This window comes from Lacerta agilis, chromosome 14 (assembly GCF_009819535.1).
Source record: "Lacerta agilis isolate rLacAgi1 chromosome 14, rLacAgi1.pri, whole genome shotgun sequence".
NCBI classification, from domain to species: domain Eukaryota; kingdom Metazoa; phylum Chordata; class Lepidosauria; order Squamata; family Lacertidae; genus Lacerta; species Lacerta agilis.
In genome coordinates, this window is record NC_046325.1 from 8821752 (window position 1) to 8835430 (window position 13679).

The window sequence follows — 13679 nt, forward strand, 5'->3', positions numbered from 1 at the left end:
GTCTCTCCTTGCTACTCTTTGGAAATCTGCATTCAATTTCCTGTATCTTTCACGATCTCCCTCGCATTTTGCTTGCCTTCTCTCCCCCGCTATTTGTAAGGCCTCATTGGACAGCCACTTTGCTTTCTTGCATTTCTTTTTCATTGGGATGGTTTTCGTTGCTATCTCCTGTATAATGTTACGAGCCTCCATCCAGTTCTTCAGGCACTCTATCCACCTAAATCCTTAAACCTGTTCTTCACTTCAACTGTGTATTCATAAGGAATTTGATTTAGATTGTATCTTACTGGCCCAGTGGTTTTTCCTACTTTCTTCAGTTTAAGCTGGAATTTTGCTATAAGAAGCTGATGATCTGAGCCACAGTCAGCTCCAGGTCTTGTTTTTGCTGAGTGTATAGAGCTTCTCCATCTTTGGCTGCAGAGAATATAATCAATCTGATTCCGATATTGCCCATCTGGTGATGTCCATGTGTAGAGTCGTCTCTTGTGTTGTTGGTAAAGAGTGTTTGTGATGACCAGCTTGTTCTCTTGACAGAACTCTATTAGCCTTTGCCCTGCTTCATTTTGAACTCCAAGGCCAAACTTGCCAGTTGTTCCTTTTATCTCTTGACTCCCTACTTTAGCATTCCAATCCCCTATAATGAGAAGAACATCCTTCTTTAGTGTTATTTCTATAAGGTGTTGTAAGTCTTCATAGAATTGATCAATTTCAGTTTCTTCAGCACTGGTAGTTGGTGCATAAACTTGGATTACTGTGATGTTAAAAGGTCTGCCTTGGATTCGTATCGAGATCATTCTATCATTTTTGAAATTGCATCCCAGTACAGCTTTCGCCACTGTTTTGTTGACTATGAGGGCCACTCCATTTCTTTTACGGGATTCCTGCTCACAGTAGTAGATATGATAGTCATCCGAACTGAATTCGCCCATTCCTGTCCATTTTAGTTCACTGATGCCTAGGATGTCAATGTTTATTCTTGCCATCTCATTTTTGACCACATCCAGCTTTCCAATGTTCATGGTTCTTACATTCCAGGTTCCTATGCAATACTTTTCTTTACAGCATTGGACTTTCCTTTCACTTCCAGGCATATCCGCAACTGAGCGTCCTTTGAGCTTTGGCCCAGTCGCTTCATCAGCTCTGGATCTACTTGTACTTGTCCTCTGCTCTTCCCCAGTAGCATGTTGGATGCCTTCCGACCTGAGGGGCTCATCTTCCAGCGTCATATCTTTTATATGCCTGTTGTCTTTGTCCATGGAGTTTTCTTGGCAGGGATACTGGAGTGGCTTGCTAGTTCCTACTCCAGGTGGGTCACGTTTGGTCCAAACTCTCCACTATGACCTGTCCATCTTGACCTGTCCATAGCTTCCCTGAGTAATTCAAGCCTCTTCGCCACGACAAGGCAGTGATCCATGAAGGTTATTAGTTTTTCTAATAAGGCTGTTCCCCATACTATTTGATACCATTGATCTACGCTTACTCCTGACAGGTCTTTGCAGTGTCAGGCTATGATGCTTCTGGCTACTGAGAGTAGGTGGGTTATAAGCTCTTTGTGTTGTGAGTGGACATTATTGTATTGGAAGATGTTTAGTAGGGCCAGTTCTGGAGTGACTTCTACTATTGCTTAGTTATTTTGCATATTTCTTGTATGATCAATGTCCAGAAGAGTTGGATTTTAGGACATTCCCATCACATGTGGAGGCATGTGCCTGTGGAAGTGCAACCTCTCCAGCATTTTTGTCAGGTTCCTGGGCATAGTTTCCGTGGTGTTAGGTACCACCTGTAAGTGAGTTTCAGAGTGAGTTGTTTTCTTACCTCTAAGCTTCTTATAAATGTTTCCAAATCTGAATGATGATGACACAAAAATAAAACAAGGGAGAGAGAAAGAAACAGAAAGAACAAACAAAACAATGTAAAAAGATAAAAAGGAGGAAAAACAAAGAAAGTAAAAACAAATAGTTACTACCACATTGCTATCTGCCAATTGTAAATTTACAATTATTCAAAATGGTTGCAATATATGCTTAAGGATTATTTCTCGCTGTAGTTGGTTATCGGCTTTTCTCCCAAACTGCTAATGGTATCTTCGCTAGTTCCCTTCACAGAGCTCCAACAATGTACTTCTGACACTCAGAAAAGGTTGGCTCAACTCTATTTTAAAAAAAAAATGATAGAGAAATTTTAGGAAGAGTATTGATTTCTGCTTATCAGTGGTTTCAAAAAATAGCAAAGATTTGTTGATATCCTGCATTGACAGGGTGTGAACTGGATGACCTTCTAGGTCAAACCTAATCTATGATTCTCTAATGTCACAAATATGATTACTTTGGCAGTTTCCTTAGCGCTGATGTGCCATAGACTCCAAAAGCCCTAGAAGAGTGATTCTCTCTCCTGTAATTATTAAAATTACTATAATCAATTCCACCAGCTGAAGTTCAAGATGTCACAGTTGAAAACACGCAACACGTAAATCTGAAATGATTATAAGCTTCCCAGTTTTTCATAGACAGCTATGGTAAGGGAGGAGAGAGAGGCTGGGCTTTGTTACCTCTCAGTTACCAGTATCCCTCTTTCATATCAAATCACTGTATCTTATTTGGCATCCAAGACATTCTGTTGTGACAGTATTTAAGTTAACAATAAGGTGGATACATGTCCCTTAAAATACCAAATTAACAGAGTCAATGACCACCCAATCTCTCTTGTTCAAATCAGGAGGAGGACAGCAATAATATTGTAGAGAGAAACAGGCGTGTCCATGCAGAGAAAGACATCTGCCATCAGAATATTCCTTTTGCTTCTGCTTCTCCCCAACATGGTGTCAGCTGCCTCCCAATTTGTCTTGTTCAGATCAGGTGGAGGAGAGTATTAATACCGTAGAGAGAAGCAGGGGAGTCCATGCACACAAGGGTATTTGCCATCAGGATGTTGCTCCTGCTGCTTCTACTGCTACCTAATAGGGTGTCTCAAGTACAAAGTATTAAATGCACCACAAATCATCCTGTTCATGTTCCACACGAGTGGTATGAGCCAGCGAACCTTGTCATTGGTGCAACGGTATCTTATATGTATTACATATTACCAAAAGTTTCTTTCGATAAACACCCTTCCCAGGTCTCCATTAATACCTCACTGTGAGTAACTGGTACTTAATATTATTTTATTTATTCTTTATATGTCATGGCTGACTGGATTAAAAACTTTTGATTGGTTTGGAGAGAAAAAAAACTTTATAACTTTTTTTTAGAAAAAGAAGGGAAATATTTTCTACACACACATTTTTATTAGAAATCTCCATGCACTTAGGCTATGCACAAAAGCTTAATGGCAATGAACATTAAGCTTTTCTTATCTAATTATATACAGGCAGAGAGAAACGAGAGTAAGAGCAAAAGAAAAGGGATGGCATAAAAACATAAGAAGGACAAATGGGCAAGCAATAAGCTACTTAACTTTGCTGACGATACCAAAATGTCCAGAGTGGAGAAAACAAACATGGGTTGCAAAGAGCAACAAAAGGATAAACTGAATGCATGGGCAGGAAAATGGCAAATGCAATTGACTGTAGACAAGTGCAAAGTGATGAGCAAAAATATTAATTTCACTTCTACAGTCATGGGGTCTCAATTGGTTGAAAGAAATCATCAAAGATGTTGTGGTCCTAGTAGATAGTTTGATGCAGACGTCAATGAGGTTTGCAGCAGCTGTAGAAAATGCTATAATATATTTTTATTGACACGGTATTATATACAGTAAATATTGTCTAAATAAATAAGTAAACTTCGCTGGCTGTGCCTTCTCTTTATAGGCAGGTGAGAGAATCTCTCCTATATCTAGATAAAATGCACTGTTTAATTTTCCCATTAAACTTTAACTCGATTCATTTGCAGGGTGATGACAAAGTTCTACCAGCACATCCTTGCTTTGGTGTTTGCTGTTGATGAGATCAACAAGAATCCCCGGATCTTGCCCAATGTCTCTCTGGGATTCCACATCTATGATAGCTATTATGATTCAAAGATGGCCTACCGAACAACTCTGGACCTGCTCTTTAAATCACATCACTTTGTTCCCAACTACAGGTGTGGCATCCAGAAAAATGTAATAGGAGTCATTGGGGGACTTGGCTCTGATACCTCCTGGAGCATGGCAAACGTCTTAGGTCTTTTCAAGATTCCACAGGTAGAATATGGGTTTTGAAAAATGGGTAATTCACTCTTCTCGTTACCATGCAGCAGGAACCTATTGATTCTTAAATATGGTAAAATGGAAATAGTAAAAGGGACTGCAAAATGTGGATATAATTGGGGTCGGGGCTCAATATGCATATCCAACAATGTGTGTAAGAGGGGCAATTTGTGTCTAACAGATGTAATAGAAGATTGCTGTCAGGTGCCAGGTTTGTAAATTAGGCACCTAAATGGTTCATATTGAATAGGACTGCACTGCATGTATCTGAGTTACCAGTATCAATTTATGGTGTTGACACTACCTTACAGATGCATAAATAACTCAGGACGCATTAACTAAGAATTTTCCTTCCCTTCAAAATTATGAAATTCCTTTCCTGGGGAAGCATGGTTTTATTTAGCATTGCTCACTTTCAGAAGCTAATTAAAAATACGGGTTTCTTGTTATTGTTCAGACATTTGTCATTCTGGAAAATTATATGGGAGTGGCAATATTATGTTGTTCTGCTGTATGGTTAGTTTTCATTTTAGTTGTTTCAATCTTTCCAACCAGTTTATGATTTTATGATTCTGTATTTTACTGATATTTTAAATGATGTGGTTTCTTGTGGTCAGAGAATAATAGCATATATAATATTCTTATGGAGATCTTCCCAGGAGAGTTCTTAGCAGATGGAGAATCAACCAATCTCTACAACCACTGTAATGATTACAGAGCAAAAGAACAGTTTCTATTGCTCTATCTCCACCTCAATCATTCATTTATTAGTATATTAAAATAAGCAATGATAATTTCTTCTCTCTACTTGGAGAGAATCAATGTGCACAAGTATGAAACTGTGATATAACACTAACAACAACAACAACAACATCCACAGAAAGCATAGAGCAAGACTATGTTTTTCTATGTAAATTGAGGTTGGTGCTGTCCCTAAACTTCATATATTTGGGATATATAGGATTTATATTTATATTCAAAGTAGTTGGAATACCATTAGTTTTTTTTATTACACTTGGAAATGTTTGGCTTTCTCCGTTTCCAGATTTCATATGGTTCATTTGAACCAGCCATAAATGATGGAACCAAGTTCCCTTCCTTTTACCGCATGGTCCCGAATGAAGATCATCAGTACAAGGGAATAATCCAGTTACTTCTGCATTTTGGGTGGAAATGGGTCGGGCTGATCACTCCAGATAATGAAGCTGGAGAACGTTTCTTGCAGGCAATTGAACCAATGCTGTTCAATAATGGACTCTGTTCAGCATTCACAGAAAGAGTTGAACCCAATGTGCATTATAACGGTAACATAAAAGAAACGCTGGACGCATGGTTTTCGTTTACACCTTTCACAACCAGCAAAGCCAATGCAGTTCTTGTATATGGAGAAGGTAGATTTATTATATGGTTATCAAGCACTATAAAGACAATAGAGATAGCTCATTTACTACTTCATTATAAGAAGTCACATGTAGGAAAAGTATGGATTACAACAGCCCAACTTGATTTCATATTATATAGCCTTCAGAAATTTGTTAATATGCGAATGTATCATGGTGCTATCTCCTTTGCGATTCACTCCAAGGAGATACACGAATTTCAAGACTTTCTTCGGAATATATATCCCGATTGGACAGACACAGATGGTTTTATCCAAGATTTCTGGGAAGATGCATTCAGTTGTTCACTTCCAAATTCCACTCTCTCAAGAACCATGTGTACCGGAGAGGAGATGCTGGAGAGCCTTCCTGCACCATTTTTTGAAATGAGCATGACTGGCCACAGCTACAGTATCTATAATGCTGTTTATGCTTTGGCACATGCCTTAAATAGCATGCACTTGGCTGGAGCCATACGCAAAAGGAGAAATGCTAAGGGAAAACTCTCTTCTCAGTATGCAGATTCTTGGCAGGTATTGTTCCCTTTTACAAAGCATTTGCTGCATTGATCCATAATGTGAGTTGACATTTAATTATCAGTAAAGAAATTAAAGAATAGAACTTAAGAAATTAAAGATAAACCTTAAGTAATTTTATTGTATCAAAGATGGGAATTAGAATATTTCCTATAGTGATGCTGAACTGACTTTACATGACTCAAGCTTTCATATCTAACCAGGCAACAACTACTACAGTTAGCTCACATTTCACATACATCACACATATAAGCAGACTCATGTAAATCCAGAATAACTCCTAGAAAATCAATTTAAAGCTATTTTTTTTTTATAAAAAAAAAACTGCTTCACTTACCGGTGTGGGACAAATGTGGCTTTTCCTCTTCCTCCTCATCTCCCTCACTGAATGATTCTACATATGACAGAAGCACCAGAGGGTCTGACTGACAGAGAGAAGTGGTGTTTGGCTTGTTGTGCAGGGTTCATTTTGGCAGCCTCTTTGTTTGCAGATGCAACCTCCCCTGTCATTCAGACATTCTTCAAGTTTAAGCAAATCTTAAAGCTGTTAAGCAAACCTGGGCTGGCTTTAAGTTCCATTGGCAAGCTGGTCCTCATCTGTGGTGAATGATTGGAAGTGGTCTTAGACTTAGAGGATCAGAGCATTTTGGTTTAAGATGCTGCCATTCTCAGAAACAAACATCCAGTTCATATCTTCCACCCATAAGTTCAGTGCCATCACTGCTTCACCAAAGCCTTGTCCCCCCCCCCCCCCGGCTGGTCAAATTTGCAGTCAGTGCTGCCACAGTCCCATGTTTCTCCCTCTCATGAACATTGATGACTTGGATATTGGATTCGTTGCGGCCAAATTTTCATGCCTCAGCACTCACAGACGTACTGTCCTTCAAGAAGTCCAGCACCTCCAACTTCTTTTCCAGTGTGGAAACTGCCATCCACTTTATTGGTTTCTCAGCAGTTGATGGTGGCAATGATAATGCCTTGTGTTTGGGAGCTATTCTGCAGTCTGAGGCTTTGCCAACCACCATCTCTTCCACACTCTGAAAATCTCTGATATCTCTCCAAATTCCTCTGCAAATCTCTCCGTCTCTCCGACCTTCTCCAATTACCCAGTGATGTAGAATTCGGGGGGGGGGCAGAAGAGCAGCCCATTGGGGGAGGTCACCACCCAGGGACATCCTGGCAGTCCTCCTCCCATGTACCCAGTCCTTCCTTGCATGCATGCCTGCCACCACTTGTCTCTGGGCCCCGGAGCATGGCCTGGCCTGGCCTCACTGCCACATCCACAGCAGAAGCTGGCAACCATCTGTTCTCTGCCCCTTTGCCCCCTTCTCTCCAGCCTCCTCTTCTGCCTCGGAGACTGGATTGCTGTCTGGAACAGCCTCTTCCTGCTCACTTAACCCTGTTGTCTCTTCTGTTTCCAACAACCTGACCTCCCAGTCTGTTTCGTCTTCTGCCAATGACCACAACTTGTCATCCCACCACCAATCCCCTGGCTCTGAACCTCCTTTCCTTGGGGTGTCCCTTGGGGGTTCCCCAGCTGCTGCTTCCTGCCACTCCTCTGCATCCAGCAAGTCCATAACACCATGCTCAAATCCACTCTATAAACTAAGGAAAGGTTCAGTCAGATGTCCTCATCTTGCATTCCTATAATTTGAGAACATGAATTCCCATCTCTTCTCGTACATGACTTCTCAAATTCTGTCCCTTTATTGGATCTTGACAAAGGCAGGTCCCAAGCAATGAGGTCTAGGGGTTCAATTCTCCTTTGTGATATCTTTATAGAAGTCTGTCAAAGGTTGAATTGACACAGATTCATGATTTCCCACACCTCCTGTATGTGCAACTGAAATATGGATGCACCACATTGTGAACTAAAGTCTTTACCTCCTAGAGGAAAAGGAATTAATTCCATCTTGGAAAGCTATTCATCAATCTTAATTAGACTCTTAGAATGCTTTATAGACCTTTTGATTCTCTTTCCACTTAGCTCCACTCATTCCTGCAGAGAAATTCATTCAACAACAGTGCTGGGGATGAAATTACATTCAATGAATATGGAGAATTAGCAGCTGGCTTTGATATTACAAACTTGGTCACGTTCCGAAATGGATCATATGTCAGGGTCAAAGTGGGAAGGTTGGATCCTCAGGCCCCTCCTGGAAAAGAGCTCACCATTAATGAGGAGAGAATCAAATGGCACAGAGACTTCACTCAGGTATAGAAATAACAGCACAGTCCCTGAAATGCAATAATTTGTGGTTATCCACAAAATGGGATGTAACAAAAGCAATTCATACATTATTAATTTTGAAATTCACTATTAAATATAGCTTAAAATAAGAAATTTTCATATCTAGATGGATAGTGCTTTAATTGAGAGATACTCTGTTTGAAAGAGTGACTTTTCCTCCGGGTTTGCACCTTCAGCCTCTGGGGCTGTGCTTGTTGGCCTTCAATTCTGCTAATGGCACTTTTCTTTGTAGATAATATTACATTACATGGGATACTGACATTCCCTTTTTATTTATTGCATGCTAATAAACCATTTAGTACAAAATATTGTCCTTCAAGAAATGCTGTAAGGTCTATCAGTACATAAACAAATGAGCCACAATAACAAAATAACATTATGATCTTCTTGAGTTTGTATGAAGCTGAGTTATATACATCAAGGAAAGTTTGTAGCTGGTGAATATGTCTAAGGAGGGCATAAAAACTCCTAGCTAGCAACAAAAAACACTTCAGACTCTAGTGATGAGATAGACTCGAGGAGTGATCCCAGACCTCTTGCTTCAAAGGGAATGCAACCCCCCCCCCCCGAACAGGTCAGGCATTGCAACCACCAACCCAAAGCATTTCCATCTGATGAGGATTCAGCCCTGATCCCATCCATCACTGCTCCAAACACCTGTCCAGCACCTTCACCACCTTCTCTCATTCCAATGAAGTGGAAAGGTAGAACCTCACATCATCAGCATACAGATGACACCGTGTGCTAGATCCTAGGATATTATTTCTCAGAGTTTCATATAGATGATAAATACCATAGGAGTCAGAATGGGGCCTAACAGGACACCACAATCCAAAGATCTCTCAGTGATTTCCTATTAAAAGTTTCTTGTTGTGACACTGCAGGAAGGAGCAGAACCGCTATAATGGGGTACCTTAAATTCCCACCTCCTTGAGCCACCACAAAAGAACACCATGTGAATCCATGTGAATCCTTGAACCAAATGCAGTTAAGTGGTGACTCCATCAAAAGGCAAAGCCAGGGGTGAAATTACACTGCATTCTAAAACAGCTGTAAGGTTGGATGGTCCAGGCATGAATACTGAAATCTTCTTGCTTCCGGTTTCCGGCACGGACGGGAATGGCAGAGATACCATCACTCCCGACCTCCATGGGGAACTCCGAGGCTGCAATGGGAGTATGCAGCCTCCCTAACCTTCCCAGGAGTGTGGGAAGGGCTGCCTTGCCCGCAGATGCCCCTAAACCTGCTCTGACCCTTCCGGAAAATGAGCAGGGGGGCCTGGGCAGAGAGCACCCAGGGGAAAGGCACTCCTGCAGCTGGCCCGATCGTCCAAGATTCCCAACGCTTTAAGATATAAATTAGTGAGAAGCCTTAGGCATGCTTCAAACGAAAGAGGAAAAAGTATTTTGTTAAAAAAAACTCAGCCACTGACGGACAAGAAGAAGAGAAGATTTTATCACTGTATTGGTATGTGAAGTGGGACGGAAGGGGGGGAGCCCTGGACTCTGTGATTGTATTTTGCTTTAATATTTTAAATAACGGGCAAATACCCCCCCCCTTATACGCAGAATTCATCATGCGAAAGGCTGGACTGGATGAATCCCAAACCGGAATTAAGATTGCCGGAAAAAATATCAACAACCCCAGATATGCTGATGATACAACCTTGATGGCAGAAAGTGAGGAGGAATTAAAGAACCTTTTAATGAGGGTGAAAGAGGAGAGCACAAAATATGGTCTGAAGCTCAACATCAAAAAAACTAATATCATGGCCACTGGTCCCATCACCTCCTGGCAAATAGAAGGGGAAGAAATGGAGGCAGTGAGAGATTTCACTTTCTTGGGTTCCATGATCACTGCAGATGGTGACAGCAGTCACGAAATTAGAAGACACCTGCTTCTTGGGAGAAAAGCAATGACAAACCTAGACAGCATCTTAAAAAGCAAAGACATCACCTTGCCGACAAAGGTCTGTATAGTTAAAGCTATGGTTTTCCCTGTAGTAATGTACGGAAGTGAGAGCTGGACCATCAAGAAGGCTGATCGCCGAAGAATTGATGCTTTTGAATTATGGTGCTGGAGGAGACTCTTGAGAGTCCCATGGACTGCAAGAAGATCAAATCTATCCATTCTTAAAGAAATCAGCCCTGAGTGCTCACTAGAAGGACAGATCCTGAATTTGAGGCTCCAGTACTTAAGCCACCTCATGAGAAGAGAAGACTCCCTAGAAAAGACCCTGATGTTAGGAAAGATGGAGGGCACAAGGAGAAGGGGACGACAGAGGATGAGATGGTTGGACAGTGTTCTCGAAGCTACTAACATGAGTTTGGCCAAATTGCGAGAGGCAGTGAAGGATAGGTGTGCCTGGCGTGCTCTGGTCCAAGAGTCAGGCATGACTGAACGACTCAACAACAACAAAAATTTGAAAGTATAAGTTATAACTGTGTGGGACTTAAAGAAAAGTAAACACGCTGTCCTAATGACTGGAGAAAAGATTTGTTACCATCTGGAAGGGGATAAGAAGCGTTTTTATCTGTTGATTTTGGCAAAAGAGGAACGCCTTGGACACTGACTGACTTTAATTGGAAGAATTTGGTTGACTGCCCAGAAATGACGCAGTTTGAATTTGCCCGGACTGCAAAGTGCGACACTGGAGGGAGAAGGTGCCAAATCTTCTTTAATATATGAATCTTCAATTACGACTGGCTAATTCTCCTAAAAGATGTAAGTGGTTGCAGATGGGTGCATAATAAATATGGAAAAATATGTGGAATACAAAAAAGATGGTGATTGTTCATATGTGGCTTTTGGACTCAGTTTGTCAAGGGGGACGGGACCGTATTTTGGAGAAATATGGACTTAAATCCTCACAGAGACACTGTTTGCTTTGATTTATCTCGCCTGTTGGAATATATCAGAGGCTGTGAAAATATTGGAATGTGAAAACAAAGGATAATAATTAAGATTAAGAACCTCTGGAATTTGAAGCATGGGAAGCCAGTAAAGAAAATTAAAATAATAATAATTCGGTTGATTTGGAACTCCTTCTTTTTATTTGATAATTGGATAAATAATTTGGAATGTAATATGAAATGTTTCATGTGATTCTGTTGTATTGGAAACCCTAATAAACATGATTTGGCAAAAAAGAATACTGAAATCTTCTTAAGTCTGTATGATGCTTAGAACAGCAATTGTTAAAGCACCTGATATTGGTTAATTGATAAATTCCTCAAAACAATATTGTAATAATAAACTATTCCTATATCTTTGGATAGGTGCCACCCCCTTCTCTATGTAATGACAACTGCAATCCTGGTTACCGGAAGAAAAAGAAGGAGGGAAAGAAGTTTTGCTGCTATGATTGTGATCCATGTCCAGAAGGAATGATTTCAAATGAGAAAGGTGGGAGATGACATCGTCAGATATTACAAAAGCTCTGGACTCTTGGCAATTTTGTTGCCATGAAACTGCTGAAGAACAGAAGGCTTGAATTAACAGAGGTCCTGTTCCAATTGTTTATAGATAACATCAAAATATTTTTATCTTTAAAACACCTTGAAGAATATTTTTAATATATATTTTACCTCCAACTTCTACAAAATTAGGGTGGAATATAAGTGGTATTTTCTCCTTTAAGAATTCAGTTGTTTGACCAGAGGGTGAAACTCTCATTAAACTTAAATTATTGATGAGGTAATTCTTAAAATATTTTTGAATGCTTCAAATTGTCACACATCGTTTGTTTGTTTTTCAGACATGGAAGCATGTGTCAGTTGCCCAGCAGATCAATATCCAAACAAGGGCCAGGATCTATGCATTCCTAAGATTCCAAACTTGCTAGCCTTTGATGAAACCCTGGCCATTGTTGCAACTTCCTCTGCACTTTTATTCTCTCTGATCACAATTCTGGTGCTTGGCATCTTCATTAAGCATCGGAATACAGCCATAGTCAAAGCCAACAACCGAAACCTCACCTATGGTCTCCTCATCTCCCTCCTCTTGTGTTTCCTCTCTTCTTTGTTGTTTATTGGAAAACCTAATAAGGTGACTTGCCTTCTCCGACAAAACACTTTTGGCATTGTCTTTTCCGTGGCCCTCTCCAGCATCTTAGCCAAAACCATACTGGTGGTTTTGGCATTCATGGCTACCAAACCAGGAACCAATATGAGGAAATGGGTAGGCAAAGAACTGGCTTATTCCATTGTCTTTTCCTGTTCCATTGTTCAAGTAGGGATCTGTGTCCTCTGGCTGGCAACCTCTCCCCCTTTCCCAGATGTGGACATGCACTCAATGAAGGAAGAAATCATATTTCTTTGTAATGAAGGGTCAGTCCTCATGTTCTATTGTGTTTTGGGCTATATGGGCTTCCTGGCCACTGTCAGCCTCACAGTCGCCTTCCTAGCCAGGAAGTTGCCTGACACTTTCAACGAAGCCAAGTTCATCACCTTCAGCATGCTGGTCTTCTGCAGCGTTTGGCTATCCTTCATTCCCACCTACCTGAGCACCAGAGGGAAATACATGGTGGCTGTGGAGATCTTCTCCATCTTTGCTTCTGGTGCTGGGTTAATGGCTTGCATTTTCACCCCTAAATGCTACATTATTGTGGTGAGGCCTGACCTGAACAACAGAGAGCAGCTAACACAAAGAAAGTTATAAATGACAGAAGAGTTTGTGGTTCTGTTAGGTCTGAGGCTACGTGTATTTGCTGGCTGGTATAAATGTCCGGGTTCCTACTCCGGAACTTTGTAGAGTTTGCTCCTTACCTTTTTCATCTCCCAAGGATGTCCAGAAGGCAATGGTTACAGATTTTTCTTCAGGGTCTACTCCCAAAGCCTTTTCATGAATGAGTACAGCAGTAAAGCAGTGGAGGTTTATGTTCAGAGTTTTTCTTCTCCTAGATGGGCTCCCTTCCTAGGTTTACAAGACCCATCTGCCCCTCATTTGCCTCTGGAGCACCTGCAGTAGCCATCTTTTTGAGCATTGGACCTGCTATTGCTCTCATCCACTCAATCAGTCTTAACCTGTCTTTGCATGCAGATAAATTCCCTAACTCATTGTGGATTTGAGGCCCATTGGCTGCCCTCTCCTGATTTAGGCAGTCAGCTGTATCTGTTTTGTGGGGTGTGGCTGCTGTTGCATGCTGACAATTTCTAGGAGCCACAGCTGAGAACTGTGTGCAGGGTGAGGATCAAAGGTAGACAAACTACACCAGAAGGAGCATGACTTGTCTGGGGCCCGAGAGTTGGGTCTGGGGAAGAGCCCTCCTGTCAGTCGGAGTGCCATGGCAGGCTCTTATACTGCTGGCGGCTTTGCGCCATGAAT

The 13679-nt window shown here is 41.1% G+C and overlaps 1 protein-coding gene across 1 annotated transcript; it reads left to right on the plus strand.

Annotated features, from left to right (window-relative positions):
* The first annotated feature begins 2440 nt into the window (after positions 1–2440).
* LOC117057335 (vomeronasal type-2 receptor 26-like) lies at positions 2441–13013 on the plus strand. Its single transcript, XM_033168175.1, has 6 exons — positions 2441–2466; positions 3891–4182; positions 5234–5413; positions 8091–8318; positions 11633–11759; positions 12112–13013. The coding sequence occupies exons 1-6, from the start codon at positions 2441–2443 to the stop codon at positions 13011–13013; spliced, it is 1755 nt and encodes a 584-aa protein (XP_033024066.1).
* The last annotated feature ends 666 nt before the right edge of the window (positions 13014–13679 follow it).

What these genes read in the sequence shown, in the direction of transcription:
- LOC117057335 (XM_033168175.1), top strand. Translation starts at nt 2,441, where the DNA reads ATGTCACAGTTGAAAACACGCAACAC. An exon ending in GTCTTTTCAAGATTCCACAG is followed by an intron (nt 4,183 to 5,233) that starts GTAGAATATGGG and finishes CTCCGTTTCCAG; the next exon opens with ATTTCATATGGTTCATTTGA. An exon ending in GGCACAGAGACTTCACTCAG is followed by an intron (nt 8,319 to 11,632) that starts GTATAGAAATAA and finishes ATCTTTGGATAG; the next exon opens with GTGCCACCCCCTTCTCTATG.